Consider the following 27758-nt stretch of genomic DNA (forward strand, 5'->3'; position numbering starts at 1 on the left):
GGGGGGGGCAAGGGCTTCATGGGTCATATGGGGGTATGGTCATTTGGGCATCCATTTGGTAGACAGGATGATTTTGGCTCTGGGGTTTGATCGGGAATGTGTGTGTGGCTTGTTCATCACGACCGAAGGCCAAATTGGAGTCTTCGGGAAGTAGTGACAAATGAACTACAAAGAAGTATGTCTGATTATGACCGATATTGACACTGAATGCAGCCTTGCAAAAACCCAGGAATCAGTCCAGGACTGCTCCTTTAGATGAAACTGTATGCGTAGGTCGTGTTGATCAGTCCAAAGGAATTCATCGAAAAGTTTGTTTCGGGTACGATATGGTTCAAGGACTTCGATGTAGCTTGAAAAAAAGTATATAGATCGAGGAGGGACTGTCATTAACATATGTTCAGAATCCACTGCCAACGTAATATAAAACATAAAAGAAAAACATAATCTGACTAAGAATCGAAGTGGCTTTAACTTTAAGTAATAAAGGGAGAACATTCACACGCCTCTCAAAAAAGAGGGGCGGTAACAGTAGACAAGGGGCTGTGTGAAGTAAAGACAGAGAGGGGCGTTTGTTGTTTTAGGGTGGCCAGGTAGACGTCACTCTCTACCCTGTGTGTGTGTGTGTTTGTGTGTGTGTATGTGTGTTGAAAGGTGAACGTGAAACAATGGGCCAACCAATTCACTTTCCCCGTCTTGTAGAGCCAGTTGTCTGCATGTGTTTGTGAGTGTATGTCAGGGGACAGAAAGGTCATGCTTCTTTCCGATCAGTCAGTACCTCTGCTTCTCGCTCACCCACCCAGTACCGATCCACCTCGTGCCCAGGCAGAATGGTCCGCTTGGAGCTCGTGGGCTGTTTGGCACGGCACCAGAAGGTAGGGTTGTTGGTTGTTGTTCTCCAGAACAACGCGGTTTTTGCCCGGATCACTTTGTGGTTTTTTGTGGGGTTTCCCTTCACACCTTTATGGTTTATAAGGCATTTGTATAGACTGGATGCATGCTGAACCTGCTGCATGACATCTTCAAGCACTTGTCCTTGTACATTATTACTATTAAAGGGGGCTTATTCCGGTTGATAACACAGAGAGACGCTCTGCTTCAAGAATGGTGGTAAGTTGGTGGTAGGTTTGTTGGGATTATTGTTTGTGTTACACATTTTAGCAAGCTAAAATGGTGTGTGTGTTTGTGTGTGACCCTGTTTTATATACATATTGGCACCACTTTTTCAGGCCCCCACAGAGATAAAGGTAAAACCTGTAAATGCGGTTCCTGACAAGAAATAAATTATATTTCCGGTTCAGGGGTTAGGTTTAGGGTTAAACTTAGAATTGAGATTAGTGTTGGATTTGGTGTTAGTTTTCGTTTTAGGGGTTGGCTTCAGGGTTCGTTTTAGGCAAAAAAACGTAGGTTATTGAGTTTACAGTAAGGCGTAGTTTAAGGTTAAGTTTAGGGTTAGCTTTAGAGGACAGGGAAAATTCAAATTGGTCCGAACAACAGAATCACGTGTGTTTGTGTGTGTGTGTGTGTGTTTGCACATGTTCCTGCCAAATGTTTGATATGTTTTTGTGTTTTGTCTGGAGGTGTAAAAAATAAAAGAAAGGAAGCTACAAGAAATCTGAACATTCCAGATTAGATCTAGATTAGATGGGCTCTACTTTAGATGGACTCTAGGTGAGAAAAGTAACCCACATTTATTATTTGATATGTTATCAATACAATTTGCATGGCATTTTGAAAACTTAAATGTAACAGCTTTATGTCCACACCCCTAAACATATTATAATGTAACCCACAATTACCCGACCAGCAGTTCAGATCAGGTCGGTATGGTCCCGTTGGTGAGAACCATACAAAGCAGGTACTGGGGCATTTTCATCCATAGTTACTCAAATATTGTTCCAATCAACATTTAATTATGGTATTTTTTTACACAGCATTTTTTTTATTTGGTCATATTTATTGTGACACTGCAAACCTCAGGTGAGCTGAAAGGCCGTTGAAAAAAATGTGTTGCATGTTGGACAAATGTGTCTTCCTGGAATCCCTCCGACATTTGTAACTCAGTCCGTAACCAGATGCTAGTATCCAGTGAGCGGCAACAGTTAGTGTCACGTTTATGTCCCGGTCTTAAGACGCTCTTGCGTGACCTCTCTTCCAGGTGTTTGTGGAGCTAAACGAGCTGGTGATGGACAAGAACCAGGAGCTCCAGTGGCGCGAGACGGCGCGCTGGATCAAGTTTGAGGAGGACGTTGAGGAGGAGACGGATCGCTGGGGCAAACCGCACGTGGCCTCGCTCTCCTTCCGTAGTCTCCTGGAGCTCCGCAAGACCATCTCCCACGGTGAGACAACGAGGGGCGAGGAGGGAAAGGTCTGGTGGGCTGGGGCTTTGGAGGGGTGGGAGAGGGGATATGGGACAAGACGCCAAAATGGAAATAAATTAATTTCAAACATATTTGGGATGCATGTTAAGAAACGTGCAAAAGGATTTCAATGTTTTTTTCAAGTGCATTTTCAAGAGTGACATCCATTTTTCTCTGTATATATTTTAGAATGTTTTTTGTTACGGGGAGGACAACAGAATAGTGAGGAGTAAGAGAGGGACTATCGGAATAGTGAGGAGTAAGAGAGGGACAAGCGGAATAGTGAGGAGTAAGAGAGGGACTATCGGAATAGTGAGGAGTAAGAGAGGGACAAGCGGAATAGTGAGGAGTAAGAGAGGGACAAGCGGAATAGTGAGGAGTAAGAGAGGGACAAGCGGAATAGTGAGGAGTAAGAGAGGGACTATTGGAATAGTGAGGAGTAAGAGAGGGACTATCGGAATAGTGAGGAGTAAGAGAGGGACCAACAGAATAGTGAGGAGTAAGAGAGGGACTATCGGAATAGTGAGGAGTAAGAGAGGGACCAACAGAATAGTGAGGAGTAAGAGAGGGACCAACAGAATAGTGAGGAGTAAGAGAGGGACCAACGGGGGGTGAGGAAAAGGGGAGGCAGAGATTGGGGATGAGTGGCACTGGTCCAAATGAAACCGGGTGGTGGTTCCCTCTAGGTGCGGTGCTGCTGGATCTGAATCAGAAGACCCTGCCCGGCATCGCCCACCAGGTAGTGGAGCAGATGATCATCTCCGACCAGATCAAAGCAGAGGACCGGTCCAGTGTCCTCAGGGCCCTGCTGCTCAAACACAGGCACGTCCACAGCCTTTCAGAATCACCTCTCTACACGGCTGGTTTGAACCCTGAATGCTGATTGGTTGATAGCCGTGGTGTATATGACAAATCCTGTGCCTCCAGCGGGACGATCTAATTTGTTAAGATGTACCCCCCTTGGGCTACACGAACTCAGCTCAGCCGCTCGCTCTCTCGTCCTCTCCGTCTGCAGTCACCCGAGCGACGAGAAGGAGCACAGCGCTTTCACGCGGAACATCTCCGCGGCAAGCCTGGCCTCCCTGATGGGGAACCACCATGGCAACAGTAACCACACAGGCCCGGGAGAGCCCTCTGTGACCGACCCCCTGATGGGGGGAGACGGGGTCGCCGCCGCCACCCACACCGACGCCAGCGTCGACCTGGAGAAAAGCGAGGTCTTTACTCAGCTGTGGTGCTGTGCCTTTGGGAATTTGTCAGTTTTGGCGTTTCTGTGATTTCCGTTCGGTGTAACAGTGTTTTGATGTGGCTGCGCGTGTTTTCAGCATTCCATGCTGGGTGAGTGTTTGTGGTCTGGTTGAATCTGAGGTTGTGGGTCTGTTTTGTGTCTTGAATCCTGTGTTCATCTACAGAAAGACACTCCTCCCATGTTGGGCATGCACAGGTCCAAGTCCAAGCATGAGCTCAAGTTGCTGGAGAAAATTCCGGAAAATGCAGAGGCCACTGTTGTCCTCGTAGGTATGCTTTGTTATTTCCACTGTCATCTGCAGCTATTTCTTAATACTTTTTTTTAATCAGTTTCTATGATTTGAGTCTGATAGTGTGAGGATATTACATTATATAATCAGATGTTAAATCATGTTAAAGGTTGAGAGTTGGCTGAATAAAACACAAAATTCATCTTGACTGATCCAAGCAAATCAAGCTGTTGGGTGATTTGGAATGCTCTAGACTATAATAATGCTCTTTGCAAACAAATGTTTCTTTATCATGCAACCAGTGGATGTTCGGAAGGTTCAGAATTCATATAAAACAGCCAACCATTGTGGGAACATACAGTATCTACCTTTCACTAAATAAAACCATTTACCATGGTATATGCTAACAAAAATCTACAAATATTTGCTAAACAAAGGGTAGAATTGTTTTTTGAAGAAAAGGGTGGATGGGGGCCACACATTTGTAGGGTGTACGTCAAACATTATTCATTTTAACATCTTCTGCAGGCGCTGTGTCCTTCTTGGAGCAGCCGTCCATGGCGTTTGTGCGTCTGCAGGAAGCGGTCTTGCTGGAGTCGGTGCTGGAGGTGCCCGTCCCCGTGCGTTTCCTCTTCCTGCTCATGGGCCCACCCATTGCCAACGTCGACTACCACCAGATTGGCCGCTCCATCTCCACACTGATGTCCGACAAGGTGAGTCCATGGTCAGGCAGCCAACACAAGCTGCCTCTAGCCAATCCGTTCAAGTGTGGGCACATCAACGGGGTCGTGGACCACACTCCGACAGGGATCGGAAAACGATCGATGTACGAAAAACTGTCTCACACATTGATGACACGCAGTCGCTAAGTGACCTGCATTGTTGGGATTTATTTCACTGCAGCACTTCCACGAGGCGGCGTACCTGGCTGACGAGCGGCAGGACCTGCTGAATGCTATCAACAGCTTCCTGGACTGCAGCATCGTGCTCCCGCCGTCTGAGGTGGGCGGCGAGGAGCTGCTGCGATCCGTCGCCCGCTTTCAGAAGGAGATGCTCCTCAAGAGGGAGGAACGGCAGGGTCAGAAGCTCAAGGTCAAGGAGCCCAAGAGCCCAAAGGACAAAGGTACTAAGAACTGAAGGGAAGTGGTATTAGAGCCCAAAGAACTTATGTAAAAGAGCCCAAAGGATAAAGGTAATAGAGCCCAAATAACAAATGTGAAAGAGCCCAAAGGATAAAGGTAATAGAGCCCAAATAACAAATGTAAAAGAGCCCAAGGGATAAAGGTAAGAGCCCAAATGATAAAGGTAATAGAGCCCAAAGAACAAAGGTAAAAGAGCCCAAAATATAATGGATGGTGGATATAGAGTATGAAGGAAAAAGGTGCATTTAAAATGACCGTATTTTTAGATTACTCTCTCTTATTTTCACTTGCCCTCCCGCAGCCCTGCAGGAGCCATTTAAACCCAGTGACGACCCTCTGCGCCGTTCAGGCCGCCTGTTTGGGGGACTGATCCGCGATGTTGCTGGGCGATACCCCAAATATGTCAGCGACTTCAGGGACGCACTGAACCCCCAGTGCATGGCCGCCGTCATCTTCATCTACTTCGCTTCCCTATCGCCCGCCGTCACCTTCGGGGGACTTCTAGGTCAGTCAGTCGCCCATCGTGGGGAGAGGAACATTGCCGCAGATTTTCTGTCCATACGTGTTGAAAAAAATAATAATCTTGATCAAAGTAAAGCTCAACAGATGGATAGAACATGTGGGGTGGGGGCTGAGGCGTATCGCTTTGGGTATTCACTTTGCCTTTCCCGGCCTCTTGTCTTGTTTTCTAGGTGAGAAAACCGGGGGGTTGATTGGTGTGTCCGAGCTGATTATTGCCACGTCGTTGCAGGGGATCATATTCTCCCTCCTGGGGGCGCAGCCTCTGCTGGTGGTGGGGTTCTCTGGACCCGTGCTGGTGTTTGAAGAGGCCTTCTACTCGGTGAGCAGCGAGACGAATAATTCCATTCCGGTACTCCCGCCACCAAGAAATTTGCTGCAGAGTTCCAAAATCCTTTTTTCTTTATCCAGTTCTGAGGGCTGACATTTTAAGTGTTCCTGGCGCATTCCTCCTTAACTTAAATTTTGGATGCAAACGTCAGGAGTGTTGTAGCCCTGGCCGATGTGAGGAATGCTGTCAGGATGTGTTGCATTATGACGCCAGCCTAAACCCCTCCCAACGCTGTGTTGTAGTTCTGCACCGCCAACGAAATGGAGTACCTCACAGGACGTGTGTGGATCGGCTTCTGGTTGGTGTTCATCGTGGTCGTCATGGTGGCCTTTGAGGGCAGCTTCCTGGTCCGCTTTGTCTCACGCTTCACCCAGGAGATATTCTCCTTCCTCATCTCACTCATCTTCATCTACGAGACCTTCTCCAAACTGGGCAAGGTGAGCTCGGGTTCGGGGAGGACGCCCACCGGGATACAGTTGATTGAGTTGGTTTACTGGCTAGCCAACCACGTCGCCGTTCCTCGCTAGCTTACTGTCGGTGCATTACGACACCGTCAAGAGCAGTTGAGAGGAATCCATCCAACACCTGACATCGATGTCGTGGTGCAGGAAGGTATGACACGAATAGTTAAACTCTCTGTCTGTATCGATCTGTCTCTGAAAACTCACCCAGATCTTTCAAGAGAATCCTCTCCAGCACTGTTACCTTGTCAATGGCACATGGACGTCACCTTTGTGCAACAACACTGTGGTCGACGTTCCCGGCAAGGTGGTGGGAGAACCCAACACGGCCCTCCTCACACTGGTCCTCATGTCCGGAACATTCTTCATAGCTTTCTACCTTCGAAAGTTCAAGAACAGTGCCTTCTTCCCTGGTAAGGTAAGGACATATTTAAGCCTGTCTGGGCATGATGCCAAAAGCCTGATTGGATTATTTTAGACAAATGACCATTTATCTTGGTAAATGGGGTTTGGACATGGTCCCATGGAGCTCAGCTGGGCTTGCAACGCTGTGGTTAAAATGTCCAATAGGTAGTGGAACGTCTGTGAAATGACTTATATGTAAAATAAATTGGCATGTGTCTGGTGGGCCATCCTATCAGCCACGTGGATCTCTGTACATAAATATCTGTAAATCAGTTCCCTGACGTCCACAAATGTATACTGAGCAAAGAATCTCAGGGAATTAAAGCAAAAAGATGAAATATACATTTCTGTAATATTTTGGATACACACTGTCACTGAAATTCTTTTATAAAAAAGACTGCATTCTGTATTCACTTAGTATTCAGATGTATTCTGTATTCGGTCAGTATTAAGTATTCAGATATATTCAGTATTCAGTCAGTATTCAGTGTTCAGTATTCAGTCAATATTCAGTATTCAGTCAGTATTCAGTATTCAGGTGTATTATAATTAATCTCAACTGTGTTTTCTGTCTCAGCTCCGCAGGATTATTGGAGACTTTGGAGTTCCCATCTCAATCCTTATCATGGTGCTTGTTGACTACAGTGTAAAAGACACCTACACCCAGGTGAATATATAACCTACACCCAGGTGAATATATAATTTACTCCCAGGTGAATATATAACCTACACCCAGGTGAATATATAACCTACACCCAGGTGAATATATAACCTACACCCAGGTGAATATATAACCTACACCCAGGTGAATATATAACCTACACCCAGGTGAATATATAACCTACACCCAGGTGAATATATAACCTACACCCAGGTGAATATATAATCTACACCCAGGTGAATATATAACCTACACCCAGGTGAATATATAACCTACACCCAGGTGAATATATAACCTACACCAAATATATAACCTACACCCAGGTAAATATATAACCTAGACCCATGTGAACATATAACCGACACCCAGGTGAATATATAACCTACACCGAATATATAACCTACACTCAGGTGATTACACTATGTAACATAGACCCAGGTAAATACACTATATTACCTATACCCAGGTGAATATATAACCTACACCCAGTGAATACACTAAATTACCTTTACATAGGTACATAATCTACAAGAACTACACCCAGGTAGGTATTGGTCAAGATATATTGGTAGAGATCAAAATCTCAGGAGTCCAATCTGAAGTAAGAATGGCTCAGGCTGACCTTTGACCCCTACCCCTATACAGAAGCTTAGTGTTCCCACGGGCTTCTCAGTGACCAGTCCTGAGAAGAGGGGGTGGCTGATCCCCCCACTGGGCTCCGACGGACAGTTTCCTGTCTGGATGATGGCTGCTAGTGTCCTGCCAGCCCTTCTGGTCTTCATCCTCATCTTCATGGAGACGCAGATCACCACGTAGGGCAACCTCCTGTCTCCTCAGCACCTCCTTACAGATGATAGGCCAAACTCTGCATCCTCCCTCCTCTGAAAACGTTCTTACATATTACAGACTAGACTCTTCACCCTCTTCTCTTTACTCCATCCCTCTCTCTATTAGTCTTCTCTCTCACCTCTACTCTCTTCAGTCCATTTTTCTTTCTCCTCTCTCCTTTACTCCTCACTCTCCTCTGTTCTCTTTACTCCATCTCTCTCCTTCACCCTCTCTGTTCAACTCCCTCTGTCCTCTGTCCTCCATCAGGCTGATAGTCAGTAAGAAGGAACGAATGCTGTTGAAAGGCTCTGGCTTCCATCTGGACCTGCTCATCATCGTGGCCGTGGGCGGGGTTTCCTCCCTGTTTGGTCTGCCCTGGTTGGCCGCCGCGACTGTGCGTTCTGTCACCCACACCAATGCCCTTACCGTGATGAGCAAGGCTGTGGCCCCCGGCGACAAGCCTCGTATCCAGGAAGTGAAAGAGCAAAGGGTGACCGGCTTCCTCGTGGCTCTGCTCGTCGGTAGGCAAGACACATAACACTTAGGACACAGGCTTGACTCCAGAATGTAGGGAAGCAATGTTGCAGGAACATTCTCAGCATGCAGAGGTTGTGCTGGTAGGATTTAACATGGTGAGGACCCTGCAACCAGGATCTCAGGAAGAACAGGGAAGTTTAGAGTGGTTCTGCAGGTTTTGCAACCTGACTCAAAGGCTGTGCTACCAAATATTGAGTCTTGGGTGTAACTAACTTTGTCAATGCCATTTCTGTAAATTTTCTAATCCAAAGGGATATATTAGGTTCTTAATCAAAAACAAATATTGACATTGTTACAATGAATTATAGAGACCAATAACTTTGGTCAATTTTGATTTCGAAAATGTGTACCAGTTTAGTCTGGTTCCTCTTTCAGAAAGTACGAAGGGCCTCCAATACTTTCGGCCGTAACCGCTGTGTTCATTCCCAAGGGAGAAGAAATAAAGAATAGTCACACTTGTCCCCTCTTGGCCAGGCTTGTCCATCGTGATCGGAGACCTCCTGCGTCAGATCCCCATCGCTGTCCTCTTCGGCATCTTCCTCTACATGGGCGTCATGTCGCTGAATGGCATCCAGCTCACCGAGCGCATGCTGCTGCTGTTGATGCCCCCGAAGTACCACCCCGACCACACCTACGTCCGCAAGGTCGGCCCCCCCCGGCCCCCGAAAACGCTGTTTACCCGTAAAACGGGTTTACTCTTCAGAATCGACCGCGCTGTGACTGCAATGTGTGTGTGTGTGTGTTCCAGGTGAGGACTCTGCGTATGCACCTGTTCACGTTGATCCAGCTGGTGTGTCTGGCGCTGCTCTGGGCAGTCATGTCCACCGCGGCCTCGCTGGCCTTCCCTTTCTTCCTCATTCTAACTGTGCCCATCAAATTCTTCCTGCTGCCCCGCATCTTTACCGCGCGCGAGATGCAGTGTGTAAGTTTGACCCACACACACACACACACACACACACATAGTCCTGGCATTATTGCTGCCAACTGAAGGAGTTTAGTTTTTACTGGTTGTGTCTGACATTTGGAAGTGGATTATCAGGGGCCTTTGGGTCGGAGAGTCTACTAATTTATACAGCCATGCCCTGGCCTTTGACTTTGACCCTTGACCTCTAACCCTGCTTTCTCAATGTGTCCTAGTTGGATGCGGATGACACGGAACCTTCATTCGATGATAAGGAGGGACAGGATGAGTACACAGAGATGCACATGCCGGTATGAGGATTGCTCAAGCCATCGTGATTGACATCTTGCTGACCAATAGTACAATGTACAACAGGAAGTTGGCTCCTCCTATCTTATGAAATCTTTTTTTGTTCACTTTATGTTTTATAACGGACCACTGGTGGTTGGTAAATATGTTATTGGATTTTTATTGGAATTGTTTTGGTCCCTAATGCTAATCATGTTATGTCTGTTTCACTATTTAGCTTTTTGGAAGGGGAATTTATCTAAATTATTTGAGTAGTTGTTACAATGTTGAATCTTGTTATTGTTTCTTTGGGGTATTTTGGGGTTTGTATTAATGTCAGGTGGGACATGGGCTAGCTTTGTGTCAAAGTAGGGGATTGGGTAAATGTAAGGGTTAACCTCTTCCAGCTAGAGTGAATCACATTCACTGAGGTCGTGACCTGAGAAGAAAGCACTTTAATATGAGGTTCAAAACTAATTAAGTATATCTCTCATGATAGTGGTAAAATGCATACATTATGAACATAGACATCACGGTTAGGTTTAATACTAATTGAAGGCAATCATTTGAAAAGTACAATTCTCGATTTGTAATATGACTTTTATTTTTGGCATTGACTGTTTTTAATTCAAAATGACCAACAATTAACCATTCAGTCTTGTGTTCACAGTTGGATGTATCATTGCATGAGTCTTTACGATGTTACGTGTTTGTGACTGAGTGGAGTTATAATTCAGTACAGAGAGTGGATGAAACATGCACTAAACTGTTACTCATTCCATATGACTTTAACATTACCCACCAAATTAATTGAATTATTTGTGTGTCTGATTACTGAGAAACGGTCCATGTCACTCACACTGATAAATGTAGTAAGTAAAGTAAAAGCAATCGACCAATCAATAATCACTGTGCGTTCGTGAGCTCAGTCCGACAGGTTAGGTGACTAGCGCACGGCCGAGACAAAATTACAATAGGCTACCTTACATACAGAACAGTACGTTTTGTTACTAGGCGTGCAGTAGTTTGTTTGCGGTCGTCTGGTGCAGTGTATACATCTCCTCAGTAGAATATATCCGAGGCCAGTAGACTGAAATATTGAGTTATAATAACCATGATCCCTTGCGACACAACAGGAGAAGCAGCTCTTTCGGTTCTCACGTTGCTCATATCTTCCATAGGGAATGTTTTGATTCACTTCAAATAGGTCTAAGGTCCGTGTTCTGTGTAGGCTTACACCGCACCTTGCCATTTTAATGATTGTGTAAATATCTATAGATCTGTGGTTCCCAACCTTTTTCGATTCCTGTACCACTGACAGAGTTTTGCTCTGCTTGGAGTACCCCCTTGTGTTAATTTCACTAGTAAGCCTATGGTGTCGTGAGTGTTGACAAGTGTTGAGAAAACAAGTACCCCCAGGGGGCCTAGTACCCCTGGTTGGGAACCACTGGTCTAGGACACGTTGAAGTTTAGCAATATTTGCTAAATATGAGCAAATGTTTTTTTTTTTGCGCCAACTGAAGCAGATATGTAGACAAACGCCTTATCCTGACGAAATTTACACAGTTGCCAAAACGCTTTGCCTGAGTAATGGTAAAGAAACACATTCCTTATGGAATAAAAGAATGGTGAGCAGTAGGCCTATCACATTTTGCCTCTAGGCTTTATGGAGACTACTGTATGACGCGTCGACTATTTCAGTCTATTCAAGACTAGCCGACTGGAGACTTCATAACGTTTAGTCTATCTGATTAAAAGTGTCTTATATTTCACTCCTGCGATGGTTTTATCAGATTTGCTGGCTGTGCGAGTTGTTCATGATGACATGCGGTCAGTGGCAACTGACAGGGCCCTAAAACATGGTTCCGGTAGGGTTGGGCTATATTTACAGGGGTTGTTGGTTGCACAGCTGAATCGAACCACCCTGCTCTACCCGCGTGGACACGTCATCCCCTGAGAAGTCCTGGTTCAAATTGATTCCTTATTTGCTGTCGGAAAAAAACCAAGCACAGCACTACCCCCTAGTGTATATTCGGAATGATGCACAAGGGAATCCTTAGCTAATTAACCTGGCAGTCAGTGCCTCAGAAAGTAAACGTGTCCACCTGTTTTTTATCCTAGTTTATTAGGAAGCACACCTACATTTAGGTCAAGTCATTTGCTGCTCCGTTATCACCGGCGTGCTTTTCCAAACATGTGAAAGTTTGGCCTCATTACCTGAACACACTGTAGACCACGTCGTATGTGCACGCTTCACGGTTAGAGAGTGAGAGGAAAGATGCTGCAGTAGTATGGGCACCAGATAGTTGTTTTGACCACCTCAACACAAGTCGCTTGATTTCCGCTATTGTGCAATGTAAAATCTAAATGTCTGAACATATTTCTCCTCACGTCACATGCCTGTAATAAATGTGCAGTGTTTTCTATATTGTATTTTGTGCCTTGTCTTGAGGGATAGTGTGATCCTGGTGTTTCATCATACGCCTACGTGAGAGACCCAGCAGAAGAGTGATGGCAACCGACACAGTAAGCTGGTGTTGCCGCACCAACTCCAGTGAGGTTCAAACCCACTGAAATAATTGTGTAGTACATTGTTGAACTTTATTTACAGTCTACATAAAATAACGTAAAAACCCCTATATTCGGCATATTCAACAGCAGTTAAGTTCTCCGACCGCCAGAAACGGTTGAAAATAGGGAGTGAACGATAACGGGGATGTTAGCTATCAGTAATTACATTTCATAGGCTATAAATAAATAAACCACATTTAAGAATGTTTGCACATGTATGTATGTGTATCGTACCGCAGCTTTTCGTGTTTAGGAAGCCATACAGGATGTTTCGTTAGCAGCTGATTGTCATTTAATTTGGTTTAACAACACCGCAGTTATTGACATCGTTTACTTTCTACCACATTCAAAAAAACGAATGTTGCATTAAAAAACATATTTTCATGCAAGTATTCCAAAAGTATATACATAGTAGAAATACATTACAACACAGAAGATCTCAATATCTTGTACAACCTGTTTGTCATTATGCAGTCTGTTCGCCTACAGTTCTTTGCATTTTTATTTTCGGTGCTTGGTGGCCAGTTCACCAGATCTTATAATCTTTCCTCACCGTTTTCCCAAGGTGATGTTGCAAAGCTAGCATTCAGAAATATGTTAAAATATATTTTGTCATGTTCTCTCACATTGTATTGTTCTTTTTTTAAATTACAAATATTATAGCAACTCATATTTCAAATATATCTTTGATAGGTAGGCATGTGGAAAATTGAAGAAAAAGCATATAAACAAAGAAAATATATTGCATACAAATATATCCAGATATTTTCTTAAGAATTAATCATGGATCATGCAGGAGCATCAGCTTTAGCTAGATCAAAAGCATTTAAATACAGTCTTCCTTTCTTCATGCTTTCATTTGTGTTTATGTTTTAGAAGTATGGCTTTGACTGATTCAAATGTTATTTTTTTTAATATGTACAAATAAATGTATGTATATGATTAAATGAAAAAAAAAAAAGCTTTTTGTTTATTTTTTTGCTGTCCACGCATCAAGGGGTGTGTTTTGAAGTTATTAAAGACTGTTTTGTTGATTTACATTCATTTTGGAACATACATGAGTTGAAGATACACATTCATTGATTCAAAGTAAAATGGTCTCATATAAACTTTAGCAGATTATATGGTAGATGTATCAAATTGTTTTAGCACCTAAAAAAATGGTTTTGTAAAATAAGATTTTTTTGGGGACTAATACCAAACAAGGAGAGGTCAAAACAAATACAAATGCACTCATTACAGTCTAACTCACCAACTAACTATAAGCCCAAACTGTAGTCTGAGTGGATATCAGTAGTAAAAATTATCAGTAGTTTTCATTGTGCATAATAACACGCTACAACAGGTGACCTGTTTTCAGAGCCCCCTTCAAGACAAAAGCGTGGTGTGTGTGTTAGAGTGCGTGTGCTACAAGGAGGTAGTGTGTGAGTGGGACTGTGCTTAAGGGCTCTTAGACTATACATTTTATAGTAAGTGCCTCGCGAAATTGGTTCTACGGTAGTTCCCCCATTAGATCCCAAAATATATGCCTATTTATCTCCAATGTTTGGAAATAATATCAGTGAAACTCACTTCTTCACAGTCTTAAAACAAAGTCATAACTATAATTTTGCAAACACGTATATTCAGTCCATTCAGCCATAGCACTGAGCCCCATCTCACTTCGTTTTACTAAAACAGACGCGGTAGATACTTGTTAGCGAAGGATCTCCACAACTCAACATCAATCACGTCTGTTCTCCATCTGTAGTTCCACTGGGCGAGTATGCCAAAAGAAGAGAGGGATCAGCAAAACAAACACAAATATCTGGCATAATAAATGTATTGGACATTCATAAGGATATATGCTACATTAATGATGTATGGTGGCATCAGATTACATCTTTACAATGATTTACATTCCTGTTGACAAAATGCGTATAGGCCTGTCTTTCACTGCATTAATGTCAAAGTTGGAAATAATAGTAGCACAAACGCGTGGCAAATTAAACAGGATTACGACATAAAAAATACGTTGAGAAAGTATTTGAATTGCGTTGACTAATAGCCCAGGCTACAAGTAGGCCTATGCCATTAAACCATGTTCACCCTCACAGCAATTTCACTTTACACAACTACAGCCACGGCCTATCTCCTGATAGGCTTACAATTACAGGCGAGGAGATTCCAACGGTGGTTTGTCTCCTCCTTTCCCTGGCAGTGAGCATGCGTGACGGTTGTGTCAGAAGGCTACATGAAAAGGCTGCACTGAGGGGAAAGTGAAGCATGTCCGCGGTGTAAGAGTTATCATTTCAGGATATAATCATTAGCTAACAAGGGCTTGGATATTTGCAGGACAACTGAACGCAAATATGTGGCTTGCTTGTGTTACAGTAAGGGCTAGGCAACTTGAACGTTTCATAGTTTCCCCTTTGATTACGAGACTTAAAACTACTGCCTGCCATATTCCATCCTCAGTCTTGGATCTTTCAAGTCCCAACTCTGGGCTAGCTTGGCAGTATCTGAGGCCCAGTTATTCCGGGAAACGTGTGGGCGCTTAGGATAGTCTAGTAATCGGTTTAGCACGTCTTCATGGACTCTGGCTAAGATGAAAAGGGTGGCGGATAAATTACTGTAAGATAAGATACAATTGACAATCACTATAAGAATGGCAGGCTTGAATTGTTTACACATTTCCAATTTATTTAAGATTGTTATATACTATTCAATAAAGATATTAAACCATCATGATCACGCTTTTTCTTATGAAATACTGCCGTATGTTTTTAGTTTCAGCCTCCGCCTTTGTCTGCTTTTTTCTCGCATGTTTTTCCTTGGAGTTCCTCCCCCTGCGGCGCTGGGCGGAGTTTCATACCGAACCAGACGCTCCTTTTGTCGGATCCGTTTCGACCTGACTCCCCGGGGTTTACAGCTGAAAAAGGGACACTTAAACAGCCCCAAAATACTTACTACGAATACCTTGATTTTTGTAAACAACGCTGGTTTCTAACTGTCACGACAGGTGAGTGAAAAGTTGTGTTTTGACGACGCTAAAAGCGATTTTCAAGTCGTGTGTCCCCGAGTCTTTGTAACACTCATGGCGGCTCTGCAGTGAGGGCTTTGGGGCGAGAGCAAGCAGATGCGTCCGCTCGCGTATCTGTTTTTCGCCAAATCATAGCATTAATAAACATTTCATAATTTTGCACTTACGTCTTTTTGTAGCTTATAACATCACATTCAACGTTTGTGATATTCCCTCCAAATTCTAACATTAATACGACTTTTCACAAAATAATGAATTATGTTGCTAAATGCACATACTATACAAAAATGCAGTCTGCTAATAATAAATGTTGTGGACTGAGTGGTTTTCTTGGCAGATGACATTGTGTAAAATACAATATTAAAAAAAGGGTTCGGTAATAAGCCTGTTCGTGCCAGCGGAAGCTACGTTTTGTCTCCTGCCGGAATAAGGGCGCCATTACTGGGGTAGCAAGCAGAGAATGGTCGGTGTTCCCAGGACAAAGTTAGGTTAAAACTATGAGTAGATTTGACTCAAAAATACAAAGACGTTACATGCCACGACCCCTCGAAATATGTGAATACGGTCTGATGAGCATTGCATTTTATATTTTCGTATAGCCAAGTTGTTTTCGGCTCTTAAGATCTCGCTAGGTTTGCGATCGGTATACGTGCAACAGCATACAAGTTGTTTGTGCAATGTTTAGGCCTTTTCCCCGGTAAGTTCACCGTATTTGTTGTTTTCTCTGAAGTTTGACCTTGCGAGCGGGCCATGACGACACTGTACACCGAGAAAGCGGCGCCTCGTTCGGGTGCACAGCTGCGCCACCGCTTGGGGGAATCGGGCGGGGGTATAGGCGCGCACTTTCTGGCAGTTCATATTGATCCAGACCGGCGCCACGGAATGTTCAAGCTGTTCCAGCACTATTTTCCCTACTCTAGACCGCTCTTCCCTTCAGTCCTAGGCCGTGTGTCCATCCTACCTAGGTAATTTCGGGAGTTTCATTTCACCCAATGTGAGAAAGGGAAACGATATCCAGAGTTAAAACTATGCCATATAAAGTAAGCTTTTCCTGATTTACCGGTTCGGTGGCGTTTTTTGCGGTTACCTGTTGACGTTCAGTAGCCAAGCGGGCCCAGTATTGACGTACTCATTAGCCTATTTGTTTTTTATACACCCTCAAACCTGATTTAAAAAATGGCGAATTTGAATATTTGAGATTTCAGTCTACAGCAGTGGGTAATCATGTATTGGCCTACGTTTAAATAATGTATTTCCATCAACCGATCTCGGCCCAGTCACGGTTTGTTGCGGGTCAGAGGCAATAAGCGGAAAAGGGCCGGCTGTGGCCGCGGAACTATCTGCGTAACCGAGATGCATGTCCGCCCCCTTTGCATTGGTTTTGGGTAAATCTTTTTCTTCTTCCTCCAAACACCGCACAATAGAAAGGTTACGCTCATTAAGATTATATCGAATATCCTACATTAAGCAGCATCGGCTATAAGCGCCTTGACGCTCTCCAGTCGTACCCGGGTGACAGACGAGAAGGAGGAGGAGGAGGAGGTGGGCATGCAGCCGCTGCGTCTCACGTCCGGCTTCGAGACCGAGGCTTCGAATTTGGAAACGCCCGTGTTTGAATTACTGTGCTCAGCAATCGCTCGCATTTTTCAAAAAATGAAAGGCACTGTACTACGTTTCAAAACGCTTATTTTAAACTGCGTTTTTTGTTAATTGCCCATCAAAATCTTCAGCTTCTCGCCGCGCCATCACATCGGTAAGCTAAGAGTGAACTTGGTCTATGTCGGCTGCGCTTGGCTGAGGACTGGGATACCATTCCAAAAAGCAACAATCTCCAGACGAATTAATACGACGTATCCATCCGACTGCCTTAAAAAACAAAACGACGAAACAACATTTTTCGGTCCTCTTCGTTTACCGTATTGTCTGCCAGACAGCTTAGAAAAGTATGCTACGAAATTGTTGTTCTCTCATATGGGGAATGGGTGGATAGTGGGATACTTGGGCGGAGCATCCGCTTGACTGACCGTTGCAACATCAGAAATACACATGCGTGCGCCCAGTTTGTAGTGGTGTAGCTTTTTCTCATGGGATTTCGTAACTCCGTAAGCTGTACTTAAGTATACAGCCGAATTCGTATTTTACGTTACATTACGGTAAATTACCATGTTCTACTAAATTATCTTACGAATTTACGTTGGCATGTTTGTTACAAATAAGACGAGTAATTTTACCTTTTCAACATTTCTTTCAAAGAGCTGCAGCAGACATGATCACAAATCGTTTGAGGTTCCCCATTGTCGTGTTTTGGCTGTGACAGAACATTCGTTTTCACGTAGACTAGGTAATCGTTATTTCTTAAAGTTCCATCAAATAGCATTAGTTTTGTCTAATTTCATAACTAGACCCTCCTCTCACTGAGTGAGAGAGTTGTATGAATAGATAAACAGTGCAACAATTACTTCAAGCGATTTATGAACTTGGACAAACTGTAGATATTCGTCGTCATTCATTATGGTTAGATTTAGGTGTCCATCCACCAACCCAGATCACATCATCCTTCCAGATAGGAACTCTAAATGCATTCACTACTGCCCCTTGTCGCTAGACTGCATGCCAACATAAAGTACCATACCTTACGAATTCGGTTGTCTGAGATTTGCGTATACTATCTTAAATATTTCCCTGAGACCAGCCTGTTTATTACTCAAAACTAATAACCTTGACTCGTGACTAAAGGTGCCTTTATTCGTGTGGTAGATAACTTAATAATTGGGAAAACGCCACCTATTGTGTATCTATCCAATTTAGACAGTATATTAACTGTGAATATGCTGTTACATATTTGTCTAGTATGCACTTTGGGCAGAAGGGCAGAAGATCAAAGTCATTTTAAATGTATCTAAAATGGGTTAATCCACTTGAATTCAAAACGTTGAAACGTGCGTTGTCAGAAAGTGTGTATTTAACCTACAAGTCCCCCCCCCTCCAAAAAAACAAAGTTGTGTCAGACGGAGCCTGACTAGAATATTTCCTGTGTTTCCAGGATCTCTCGACGCTGGGCCGGTTAAGCTGCCCACAGACGCCGCACCATGAACGGTAGTGGCAACGTTGCTTCAGCCTCCCACTCCGTCCGGATCAAAACCGAGATCAAAACCGAGCCAGGTAGGTTAAATTACCACCACTAATCTACCTCAGGATACAGGATTTCTTCTGTTAATAGTTTGCAATTATTATTATTTTTTAATTTAATTCACATTCATTTTGAGTAAGACGTAGTAGTCTCGCCTGAGGAGTTTCATTATGGGCTGAGGTTTCTCACAGTCTGGATAACTGATGTGTATAATTCTGGAAAACTTTTTAAGAAGATAAATGTTACCTGGAGTTGTCTGTTAGTTGTTTATTCTGGGATTCGGTTTGTTCATGTTTACTTGAGTGGCCAGTCTAAACAAACTTAACACCTGCCCTTTTGATGTTCTAATGTGTGTGTTACTGTGTCTTTGTGGTATGTTTCAGTTGTAGATGCCTGGAGTAAGGAGGACTGTCTCACTCTTTTGGAGAGGATACGGAGCCTGTTACCTGATAGTGATGCCATGAAATACAAGACCACTGAGTCCCACTTTGACTGGGAGAAGGTCTGCTTTGGAAGTTTTACCGGAGACATGTGCAAACAGAAATGGGCGAAGGTTTCCACTGAGGTCAGCCAGTCACACTTAAACTACAGAATTGCGGAAAGTACATTTTCTGTTTCGGAGTAGTGAATCTAATTGATACTGTCTCTTCAGGTACGGAAGTTTAGGACAATGACAGAGCTCATAGTTGATGCCATTGAGTTTGTGAAGAATCCTTACAAAGGAAAGAAACTGAAGGTGAGGTCTCTTTACTGTGCCTGGTGATCATTAAACGCCACGAAGTACCAGCCATTTTCGTTCTTGCATTTTATTGGTCCCATGCTAAGTTAACAACAGGCGTAGACCGGTCTAATTACTAATACTACTCGCATGACCTTTTTACAAAGAAAATGCTGATAGATATACACTCACCTAAAGGATTATTAGAAACACCTGTTCAATTTCTCATTAATGCAATTATCTGATCAACCAATCACATGGCAGTTGCTTCAATGCATTTAGGGGTGTGGTCCTGGTCAAGACAATCTCCTGAATTCCAAACTGAATGTCAGAATGGGAAAGAAAGGTGATTTAAGCAATTTTGAGCGTGGCATGATTGTTGGTGCCATACGGGCCGGTCTGAGTATTTCACAATCTGCTCAGTTACTGGGATTTTCACGCACAACCATTTCTAGGGTTTACAAAGAATGGTGTGAAAAGGGAAAAACATCCAGTATGCGGCAGTCCTGTGGGCGAAAATGCCTTGTTGATGCTAGAGGTCAGAAGAGAATGGGCCGACTGATTCAAGCTGATAGAAGAGCAACTTTGACTGAAATAACCACTTGTTACAACCGAGGTATGCAGCAAAGCATTTGTGAAGCCACAACACGCACAACCTTGAGGCGGATGGGCTACAACAGCAGAAGACCCCACCGGGTACCACTCATCTCCACTACAAATAGGAAAAAGAGGCTACAATTTGCACGAGCTCACCAAAATTGGACAGTTGAAGACTGGAAGAATGTTGCCTGGTCTGATGAGTCTAGATTTCTGTTGAGACATTCAGATGGTAGAGTCAGAATTTGGCGTAAACAGAATGAGAACATGGATCCATCATGCCTTGTTACCACTGTGCAGGCTGGTGGTGGTGGTGTAATGGTGTGGGGGATGTTTTCTTGGCACACTTTAGGCCCCTTAGTGCCAATTGGGCATCGTTTAAATGCCACAGCCTACCTGAGCATTGTTTCTGCATCCCACAAATCTCCATCAACTGCAAGATGCTATCCTATCAATATGGGCCAACATTTCTAAAGAATGCTTTCAGCACCTTGTTGAATCAACGCCACGTAGAATTAAGGCAGTTCTGAAGGCGGAAAGGGGGTCAAACACAGTATTAGTATGGTGTTCCTAATAATCCTTTAGGTGAGTGTATTTCCAAAATGTACGGATGGAATACGGTAGCACGAGAAATATTGTAATATTGGGTTACATCCTTTCAGACACACCCCGACTTCCCAAAGAAACCCCTCACTCCGTATTTCCGGTTCTTCATGGAGAAGCGGGCGAAGTACGCCAAGATCCACCCCGAGATGAGCAACCTTGATCTCACCAAGATCCTGTCCAAGAAATACAAGGAGCTCCCCGACAAGAAGAAGGTACCGGTCAACTTCACAACGGTCTTGCGCATCGCACACTCTTTAATGGCTTCAACGGCGAAAACCATATCTATACATGATATCGCTGTATAAAGGAAACAAATAGTTGTTTTTAAATTGACAATTGTACCAACCAGTTTATTTAATTTCTTACGGTATACGTTATGCTTCTTCATTAGGAGCGGCTTGGGTTTTTTTCTGTTCTTATAATCGCTAATCCAGTGTGTTTCCTACAGCAAAAATACATCACAGAGTTTCAGCGAGAGAAGGAGTCCTTTGAGAAGAACATGGCGCGATTCAAGTGAGTGGAAATGTTTAGCTGAGGATGAGTAGCAAGTCCCTCGTGGCTCCGTTCATTCAAACGCGGGAGCATTGTGGCGAGAGAAAAATCACTTCTTTGGCTTCACTGAGCCGATAACACCTCTTGTTGACCGTCAGAGAGGACCACCCAGAGTTGATAGAGGAGAGGAAGAAGTCGGATCTTCCCGAGAAGCCTAAGACTCCCCAGCAGCTGTGGTATAACCATGAGAAGAAGACTTACATGAAGCTCCACCCTGATGTGAGTTCTTGCAGAGTGTCCCAGCCAGCTAGGGGTCACTTCCCCCAAAAGAATCCTTTGGGTGTTGTGCTTCTGTATGTTAAACCCGCTGTTGGAAATCCTTTGGGGTTGTGTAACGCATGCCTTGCCGTTCTCTGGTGTGTCACCAGGTTAGCCAGAAGGAGCTGAAGGAGGCTCTGAGGAGACAGTGGTCCCAGCTCTCAGACAAGAAGAGACTCAAGTGGATCAGCAAAGCCCTGGAGCTGCAGAAAGACTATGCGGTAAGAGGGTAGCAGTGAAGTGGAGTTCAGAACATTCTGGAACATTCTCGTCTTCAGGGGACAACTCCATAATCCGTGACCTCCATTTCTGCTTTAACCAGTAAATGCACTGTACCATGTTGTAGAATAATACTTAGCATGTCCACTTTTATTCTGAAGTAAAGCCACAAGTCACAATCAGCGATGAGGAGAATTCCTTTTTTCATTGTCACCTGACGGTTTGATGTGACCTGTTACCTGTGCAGGGCAGTATGAGAGTCTACCAAGAGGCCCACCCAGATGCCGAGGAACATGTCAAGTCCGTCCTCACCAAAGCTGAGCGGCAGCTCAAGGACAAGTTTGACGGCAGGCCAACCAAGCCGCCGCCGTGAGTTGCTTGAGTCCCTGTGTTTAATGTTATGTATAGTGGGCAAGTGAAGAGGGGGTTGTAGGATGGTTCATCCCAGAACCTTGGGATGTTTCAGTCTTAACCATTAACCTGGGTTGTTCAAAGACCTGCGTCACCGCACCAGGCTCTAACACTGACCGAGCTGCTCTTCTGTCCACCAGGAATGGCTACTCCTTATACTGTGCCGAGCTGATGGTGAACATGAAGGACGTCCCCAGCACGGAGCGCATGGTGCTCTGCAGTAAACAGTGGAAGATGATGACCCAGAAAGAGAAGGACATGTTTCAGAAACGCTGTGAGCAGGTCAGTCCGGTTCATCTGTACGTTTGCGTTTTTGCCTCCCTGTCCCATGATTCTTTGTGAGTGTAAACACCAGTTTTTAGCCAATGATATGTTGGAAAGATTTGAGGTGGGTTTGGGTTAGGGGGAGACAGTTTGTGTACCCTACTGATCGGTGTTCCATATCTTCCCCGCTGCTGGCACGGAACAGAAAAAGAAACAATACGAAACTGACCTCCAGAGGTTTCTAGAGGTAAGTCAAGCTGAAGCCAACTGACGTCCGTAGTGCTGTGGTGGACAACGCCAGGCGTTTCAGAGCTGAAGCCCTGTAACAGCCTTTGCATTGGTTCCCTCACATTAGAGTCTCCCAGAGGAGGAGCGGGATCGTGTGATGACTGAGGAGAAGCTGGGGGGCTCGCGGCTGGGCATGGGTGCCGCTGGCAGCCCACACAGAGCCAAGTCCCCCTCCGCCAAGGTGGGTGTCGCAAAACCCCAACAGGTATGTCACCACATGATTCAGCCAATGAGCATGTTGGACCAGGTCGATTATGTTAATTTCCTCTGAAGGAGGGCTATGTCTCGCTATAAGTTATGGGGAAATCGAATCGCTGGCAGGGTTTACTAACTGCTGTTATGTTGATGGGGATGCCTGAGCCGCGTCACCTGTAAAGATGGCGGGGGGGAGCGTTTACACCTAAAGGACTGCTATGTACACAATGCACTGATGCCAGGGCCGGTCTCCCTCTGTCGGATCCCCAACAGGAACGCTGCCGCGAAGCGGAGACGGAGCACTGGGTACACACGGGCCTGACAGCAAAGGAGAAGCGTGACGGCAAGAAGAGGACCAAGCTCCCCGAGACGCCCAGGACTGCCGAGGAGATGTGGCAACAGAGTGTCATAGGAGACTACCTGGCCAAGTACAGGGTGAGAGGGGGAAAACACCCAGCAGGGTTATCAAGAGCCTGGTACTAGAACAGGGGTACTTACCCTACGAGGACAGGAACCTTTTTTTTTTTTTTTGAGGTATTTTTTCTTTAATACCTCATCGTTAATTTGACTCACCTGGTGTCCCAGGTCTAAATAAGTCCCTGATTAGTGGGTTGCTCTGAGTGGAAAGGGCTTCGAGGTCCAGAGTGGACTAGAAGATTCTATATGCAATTTTGCGTAGCTGTGCTAAATCTTCTCAACTTGTGTGGTACACTCCCTGTCAATTTATGTTGAGTTGAAAAGGGTATAAGAAAAAACTGCTTTATTGCAACAAATAAGGGGTTGACACGTCAAAGCAAACCCAGAATCACCTCTCTGCAGGTCTTGTTTGAGAGTTTCACACTTGGATTACTTATTTTGTTTTTGTTTTGTGGGCTGAGCCTGGCCCTGGGGAATGCCCTTATATGGTCCTAAGAGGGGGGAAAAAAACACACATTTCCTGTCTCACAGAGCGATCGCAAGAAGGCCCAGAGTGCCATGGAGTCGGCCTGGAAGGCCATGGAGAAGAAGGAGAAGATCCCGTGGATCAAGAAGGCGGCCGAGGACCAGAAGCGATACGAGGTTCAGTACCGACCCGTGGTCAGTGACCAGACGTTTTGACCACTGTCTTCTCCTGTTGTGCTGAAGAAATGTCAAAATGTTGGTCGCCCTCTACCGTCCCTGCCCTCACCCCATGCTTTCCAGCCCCGCCCCCCACAGCGTACTGCAAGCTGCCCCCCTGGATAGCTAACTCTGTCGTTCGACGCTGTTCTTTGTTCTGACTGTCCTGTCACCGTTGCACCAACGCATTGACATTTGTGTGTTTCCCTGGACCTCAGTGTTTCTGTGGCGATGATCCATCCAACTGTCCCTGTATTTTAAACTGTGTAGTTCTGCTGAGACATGCCATTACTCGTGCCCGCCCCCCCCCCCCCCCCCCCCCCCCCCCACCCCATTGAGATGTTGCGATAGGTTTTAAAAAATATATATATTTGAATGTGTTTGATATTACACCTAGCTCTGTGTGTGTGCGTGCGTGCGTTTCGTTGCTGTAATGACAGTTATTGTCCTGCAGAGGGAGCTGTTGGAGATGAGAACGCCACAGTCCGGTGCCGGCCAGCGAAAGCCCAAATTTGAAGGGGAGCCCAAGAAACCACCGGTGTGAGTAAAACAATGCTGACTCTTTGGTGGCAAACTCAGTGTTAGTCAGAACGAGTCGGCCGATTTAAGTTGCAAGTCACCCACAGGTGACCATATTAAACCAGTGTTTGTACTAATCCTTTCTTTTCTGTCCATGAATTGGACATTTTGTATCGGCCACTTTGTTGTTGTAATTCATCTTTGGGGGGGAAAAAAACCTGCTTCTCGTCTGTCGTCCCTCCAGGAGCGGCTACCAGATGTTCTCCCAGGAGCTGCTGACCAACGGCGAGCTCAATCACTTCAGCCTGAAGGAGCGCATGGTGGAGATTGGCAAGCGCTGGCACAAGCTCAGCCAGAACCACAAGGACAAGTACAAAAAACTTGTGGAGGAACAGCAGATTGAGTACAAGGCGGAACTGGAAGACTGGGTCAAGGTAAGGAAGAGTCCTCTTTGGATTTAGCAGTCAAATAATATACATTTTTTGTTAGGCACCTTTCTGAGCAGGGGTAAGAGTGCCTCAATGATGTAAATATAATGTGTGAACAGGACTTCACATGAGAAATATTAGGTTATTTAGAACGTACATATGTTATGTTCGCCTAAAAATCTTCAAGCTCTCTTTTTGAAAGCGATTGTATTTTGACTTCTCTGTGCCCTTACAGTTTGTTTGCATTTCCCGTCTCCTTTAGTCTCTCTCTCCCCAGGAGCGAGCGGTTTATAAAGAGTTCTCTACCACGGTGAGTTGCAAGCGCTTAAATAAGCATGTTGTCGTGTTCTTGATTCAAAATGAACTCTCTCTTCATACTACCACTTTATTAAGGGTTTAACACCAGGTTTTCGTTTTCCCCCGCGGTATGGGTCAGCTTGTTTCAGTCAGCAGTTTCGATTAATGCGTACAAATAAAAATGCTTTCAAGTAATAAACATTACCAATTAAACAATCAAATCAAATGTATTTATGAAGCCCTTTTTACATCAGCAGTTGTCACAAAGTGCTTTTACCCCAAGGAGCAAACCACATTAGTGTTGAATTACAAATGATTGGTACGTTATTAGCCGTGGATTCTTTATGAGCCGGTAGCTTGGGAGGCCACTCCTTACAGTCCCAAAACAAGTCAAGCACTAAAAAAGTAACAAGCACTAAGTCAAGCACTGCTATCACCTGCATTTCAGTCAAAAAGCAAGCTACTAGCTACTAGTCATGGATGCTTCGAGCTTGAACCATGTTGTGTGCCCCTCCCCCCACATCTTTCTGTGCCTACTCCATCTCCCCCCCCCCCCCCCCCATTCTCCTCTCCCTACCCCAACGCAGAAACGGCGGAGCACCACCAAGACGCAGGGGGCCCCGGGCGCCAAGATGCGCTTGACGGCGGCCGGGAAGGGGAAGGCGGTAGGTGCCAGAGCCACAGCCGCAGGGGTCGGGGGGGGCAAGCGGGCCATGGCGTACCGGGCCAAGGTAACCGTGCTGCTCTCGCCGGACCGCTTCTCTCTCTCTCACACACACACACACACACACACACACACACACACACAGGCATGAACTCGCAATCCACACTGTCACCATGTACGCTCACACGCCCACGCACCTTCTGCGTTCCTGACACTGTGCTCCCCAGCAGGTGACGTCTGAGTCGGATGATGACGACAAGACGGACTCGTCCGGAAGCTCCGATGACGACGACGACGAGTCGTCTGGCAGCTCCGACAGCGACGACGAGGATGACGAGGACGACGTGAGTTTGGCCGCGCAGCGATTTGCCAAAAAGTGTAGCATGCCGTTGATATGACTTGCCGAATGGTTCCACGAGGAGCATACAAGGAGTGATGTTTTACACGTTTATTGGCTGGTTCTATTCCCAGGATGACGAGGATGACGATGACGACCAATCCGAGGGCTCCAGCAGCTCTTCCTCAGAGGACAGCAGTGACTCGGACTCAGACTAGCCACGCCCACCCCCAGAGTGGGGCTGTGCGGGACACGCCTCCTCATGAGTCAGGAAGAGTCGCGGTCACGGCGACGTCATCGTGATAGGCTCACACGTTGGCTCCTCCCACCTCTTTCTCTCCAGGAGACGCGAGAGGCGGGAGAGCGAGAGAGCGAAGCGGAGGAAGCAAACCGAGGACCGGAGGAGTCACGCTCCCCCTGTTCCTCCCATATTCGACCCAGGGACGGGTGTTCTCCTTAACAGGGGCTTTATGTGTTCATTGCATTCATTTTTTTTATTGCCTTTATATGGGTGTGTTATTATAAACTTGTTGCAACGTTTTCTTTCTCTTTTAAAAAAAAAAAAAACTAAACTTTGAGAAAGATTGTTTTGAATTTAAGCAGTTGCGGCTTGTTTTTATGTTTTTGAAAGAGTTTGGTTTCTACAGCGTTTTTTTTTTTTTTTTTTTGGACTGGGAGGGGCGTATTGAAGAGTTTGCCATTGTTCGTCCTTGTGGGGCTCTGACAGTCTGTGCGGAGTGAGGAATACTGCCGCTCTTCCTCCTTTGAAAAATCTGGTCAAACACTCAAATAAAATGCACTTTTTTTTCTCGTATGCTGTGTTTGTGTGATTTCCAGAGTATTGGACTGTGCAATAGAAAGATGTTCCATATCAGAAGTTGGCTCACCACTGATAGAAATGGTACTGTTCGTATGTCAATCCAAAATGACATCTTGTGCACTATTTCCAGTCTGATTTTCTTAGACCTAAGCACTATTGCACATTTTGTAGAAGATCCGATCAATACAACCATTTTACCACTAACCATAGCTGCCCCTCATTACACAACACATTTTTGAATGAACAGATCCCAGGACACTTGCATAACTATCGGGGGTGCAGGGGGCGTGGTTACACCAGGGGCCGTGCTTGGCCTCCATAATAAATATTTGTGTGCATTTTGTGTTGTGTTTTTCTATGTGGTTAAATCTACGCCATGATTGGCTTGACGACCTCACCACACCGCGCCAGTATCCCAGGAGCTGAAATACAAGATCCCAGAAATGACCACTGTTGTCGTGGTAGATCAAGAAGTTGATTGGACCGCATGACTGTTAACACAGGAGCTCTGTGTGGGATTCTCAGGAGGCTCATCTGCATGCCCCTAGTCTTCACCAGGGTGGTTCACCAGGGTTGTGACCTGAGCAAAGTTTGGCGTCACAGAAGACTTCCATGGGCAAACATTCACCTTTGGTGGCCAGTGGTTTGAACTGTATTGACAGCATGCCAGTTATTAACAGATTTCACATCTATATCCCATTCTGAACAGTGTGTAGGATTAAGGTAAGGTAAAGCCACTGAAATTGTTCGAACACGGTAAACTGCACCAAAAAAGCAACTTCTAAAATATTATGTAACTTTATAGATGTTTGATTTAATGTGACCTGAAAAAGAAATGGTGGAATGGAATGGTGGC

General features: G+C 45.1%; 2 protein-coding genes across 17 annotated transcripts in view; both read left to right on the plus strand.

Annotated features, from left to right (window-relative positions):
* slc4a2a (solute carrier family 4 member 2a) overlaps positions 1–12334 on the plus strand; it is a 30897-nt gene extending 18563 nt beyond the window's left edge. For 4 of the 5 annotated variants that reach the window (XM_010895370.5, XM_010895371.5, XM_034291579.1 and 1 more), the window contains 17 exons: positions 801–872; positions 2156–2336; positions 3044–3179; positions 3373–3574; positions 3770–3875; positions 4364–4548; positions 4739–4958; positions 5279–5482; positions 5670–5818; positions 6070–6264; positions 6500–6706; positions 7271–7360; positions 8000–8166; positions 8450–8703; positions 9194–9363; positions 9468–9641; positions 9857–12334. In XM_010895370.5, the coding sequence (XP_010893672.3) occupies positions 801–872; positions 2156–2336; positions 3044–3179; positions 3373–3574; positions 3770–3875; positions 4364–4548; positions 4739–4958; positions 5279–5482; positions 5670–5818; positions 6070–6264; positions 6500–6706; positions 7271–7360; positions 8000–8166; positions 8450–8703; positions 9194–9363; positions 9468–9641; positions 9857–9937 (2793 nt within the window). In that variant the 3' untranslated portion in view covers positions 9938–12334. The remainder of the gene's footprint in view (positions 1–800; positions 873–2155; positions 2337–3043; positions 3180–3372; positions 3575–3769; positions 3876–4363; positions 4549–4738; positions 4959–5278; positions 5483–5669; positions 5819–6069; positions 6265–6499; positions 6707–7270; positions 7361–7999; positions 8167–8449; positions 8704–9193; positions 9364–9467; positions 9642–9856) is intronic. The other variant, XM_010895372.5, reaches the window with a different exon arrangement.
* Positions 12335–14563: 2229 nt separating this feature from the next.
* ubtfl (upstream binding transcription factor, like) lies at positions 14564–26896 on the plus strand. 12 transcript variants are annotated; one of them, XM_010895375.5, is made up of 21 exons: positions 17565–17654; positions 17755–17842; positions 18545–18663; positions 19015–19196; positions 19284–19367; positions 20609–20764; positions 21001–21065; positions 21203–21323; positions 21473–21583; positions 21829–21950; positions 22133–22274; positions 22462–22503; positions 22612–22749; positions 23013–23174; positions 23688–23816; positions 24292–24377; positions 24601–24790; positions 25047–25094; positions 25669–25812; positions 25973–26089; positions 26217–26896. In XM_010895375.5, the coding sequence occupies exons 3-21, from the start codon at positions 18591–18593 to the stop codon at positions 26298–26300; spliced, it is 2196 nt and encodes a 731-aa protein (XP_010893677.1). In that variant the 5' UTR covers positions 17565–17654; positions 17755–17842; positions 18545–18590; the 3' UTR covers positions 26301–26896. The 12 variants fall into 12 exon arrangements, with proteins under 12 accessions (XP_010893686.1, XP_010893675.1, XP_010893683.1 ...); XM_010895384.5 differs by lacking the exons at positions 17565–17654; positions 17755–17842 and adding an exon at positions 14564–15480 and having other exon boundaries at positions 22612–22725; XM_010895373.5 differs by lacking the exons at positions 17565–17654; positions 17755–17842 and adding an exon at positions 14565–15480.
* Positions 26897–27758: the final 862 nt, after the last annotated feature.

This window comes from Esox lucius, chromosome 3 (genome assembly GCF_011004845.1).
Source record: "Esox lucius isolate fEsoLuc1 chromosome 3, fEsoLuc1.pri, whole genome shotgun sequence".
NCBI classification, from domain to species: Eukaryota; Metazoa; Chordata; class Actinopteri; order Esociformes; family Esocidae; genus Esox; species Esox lucius.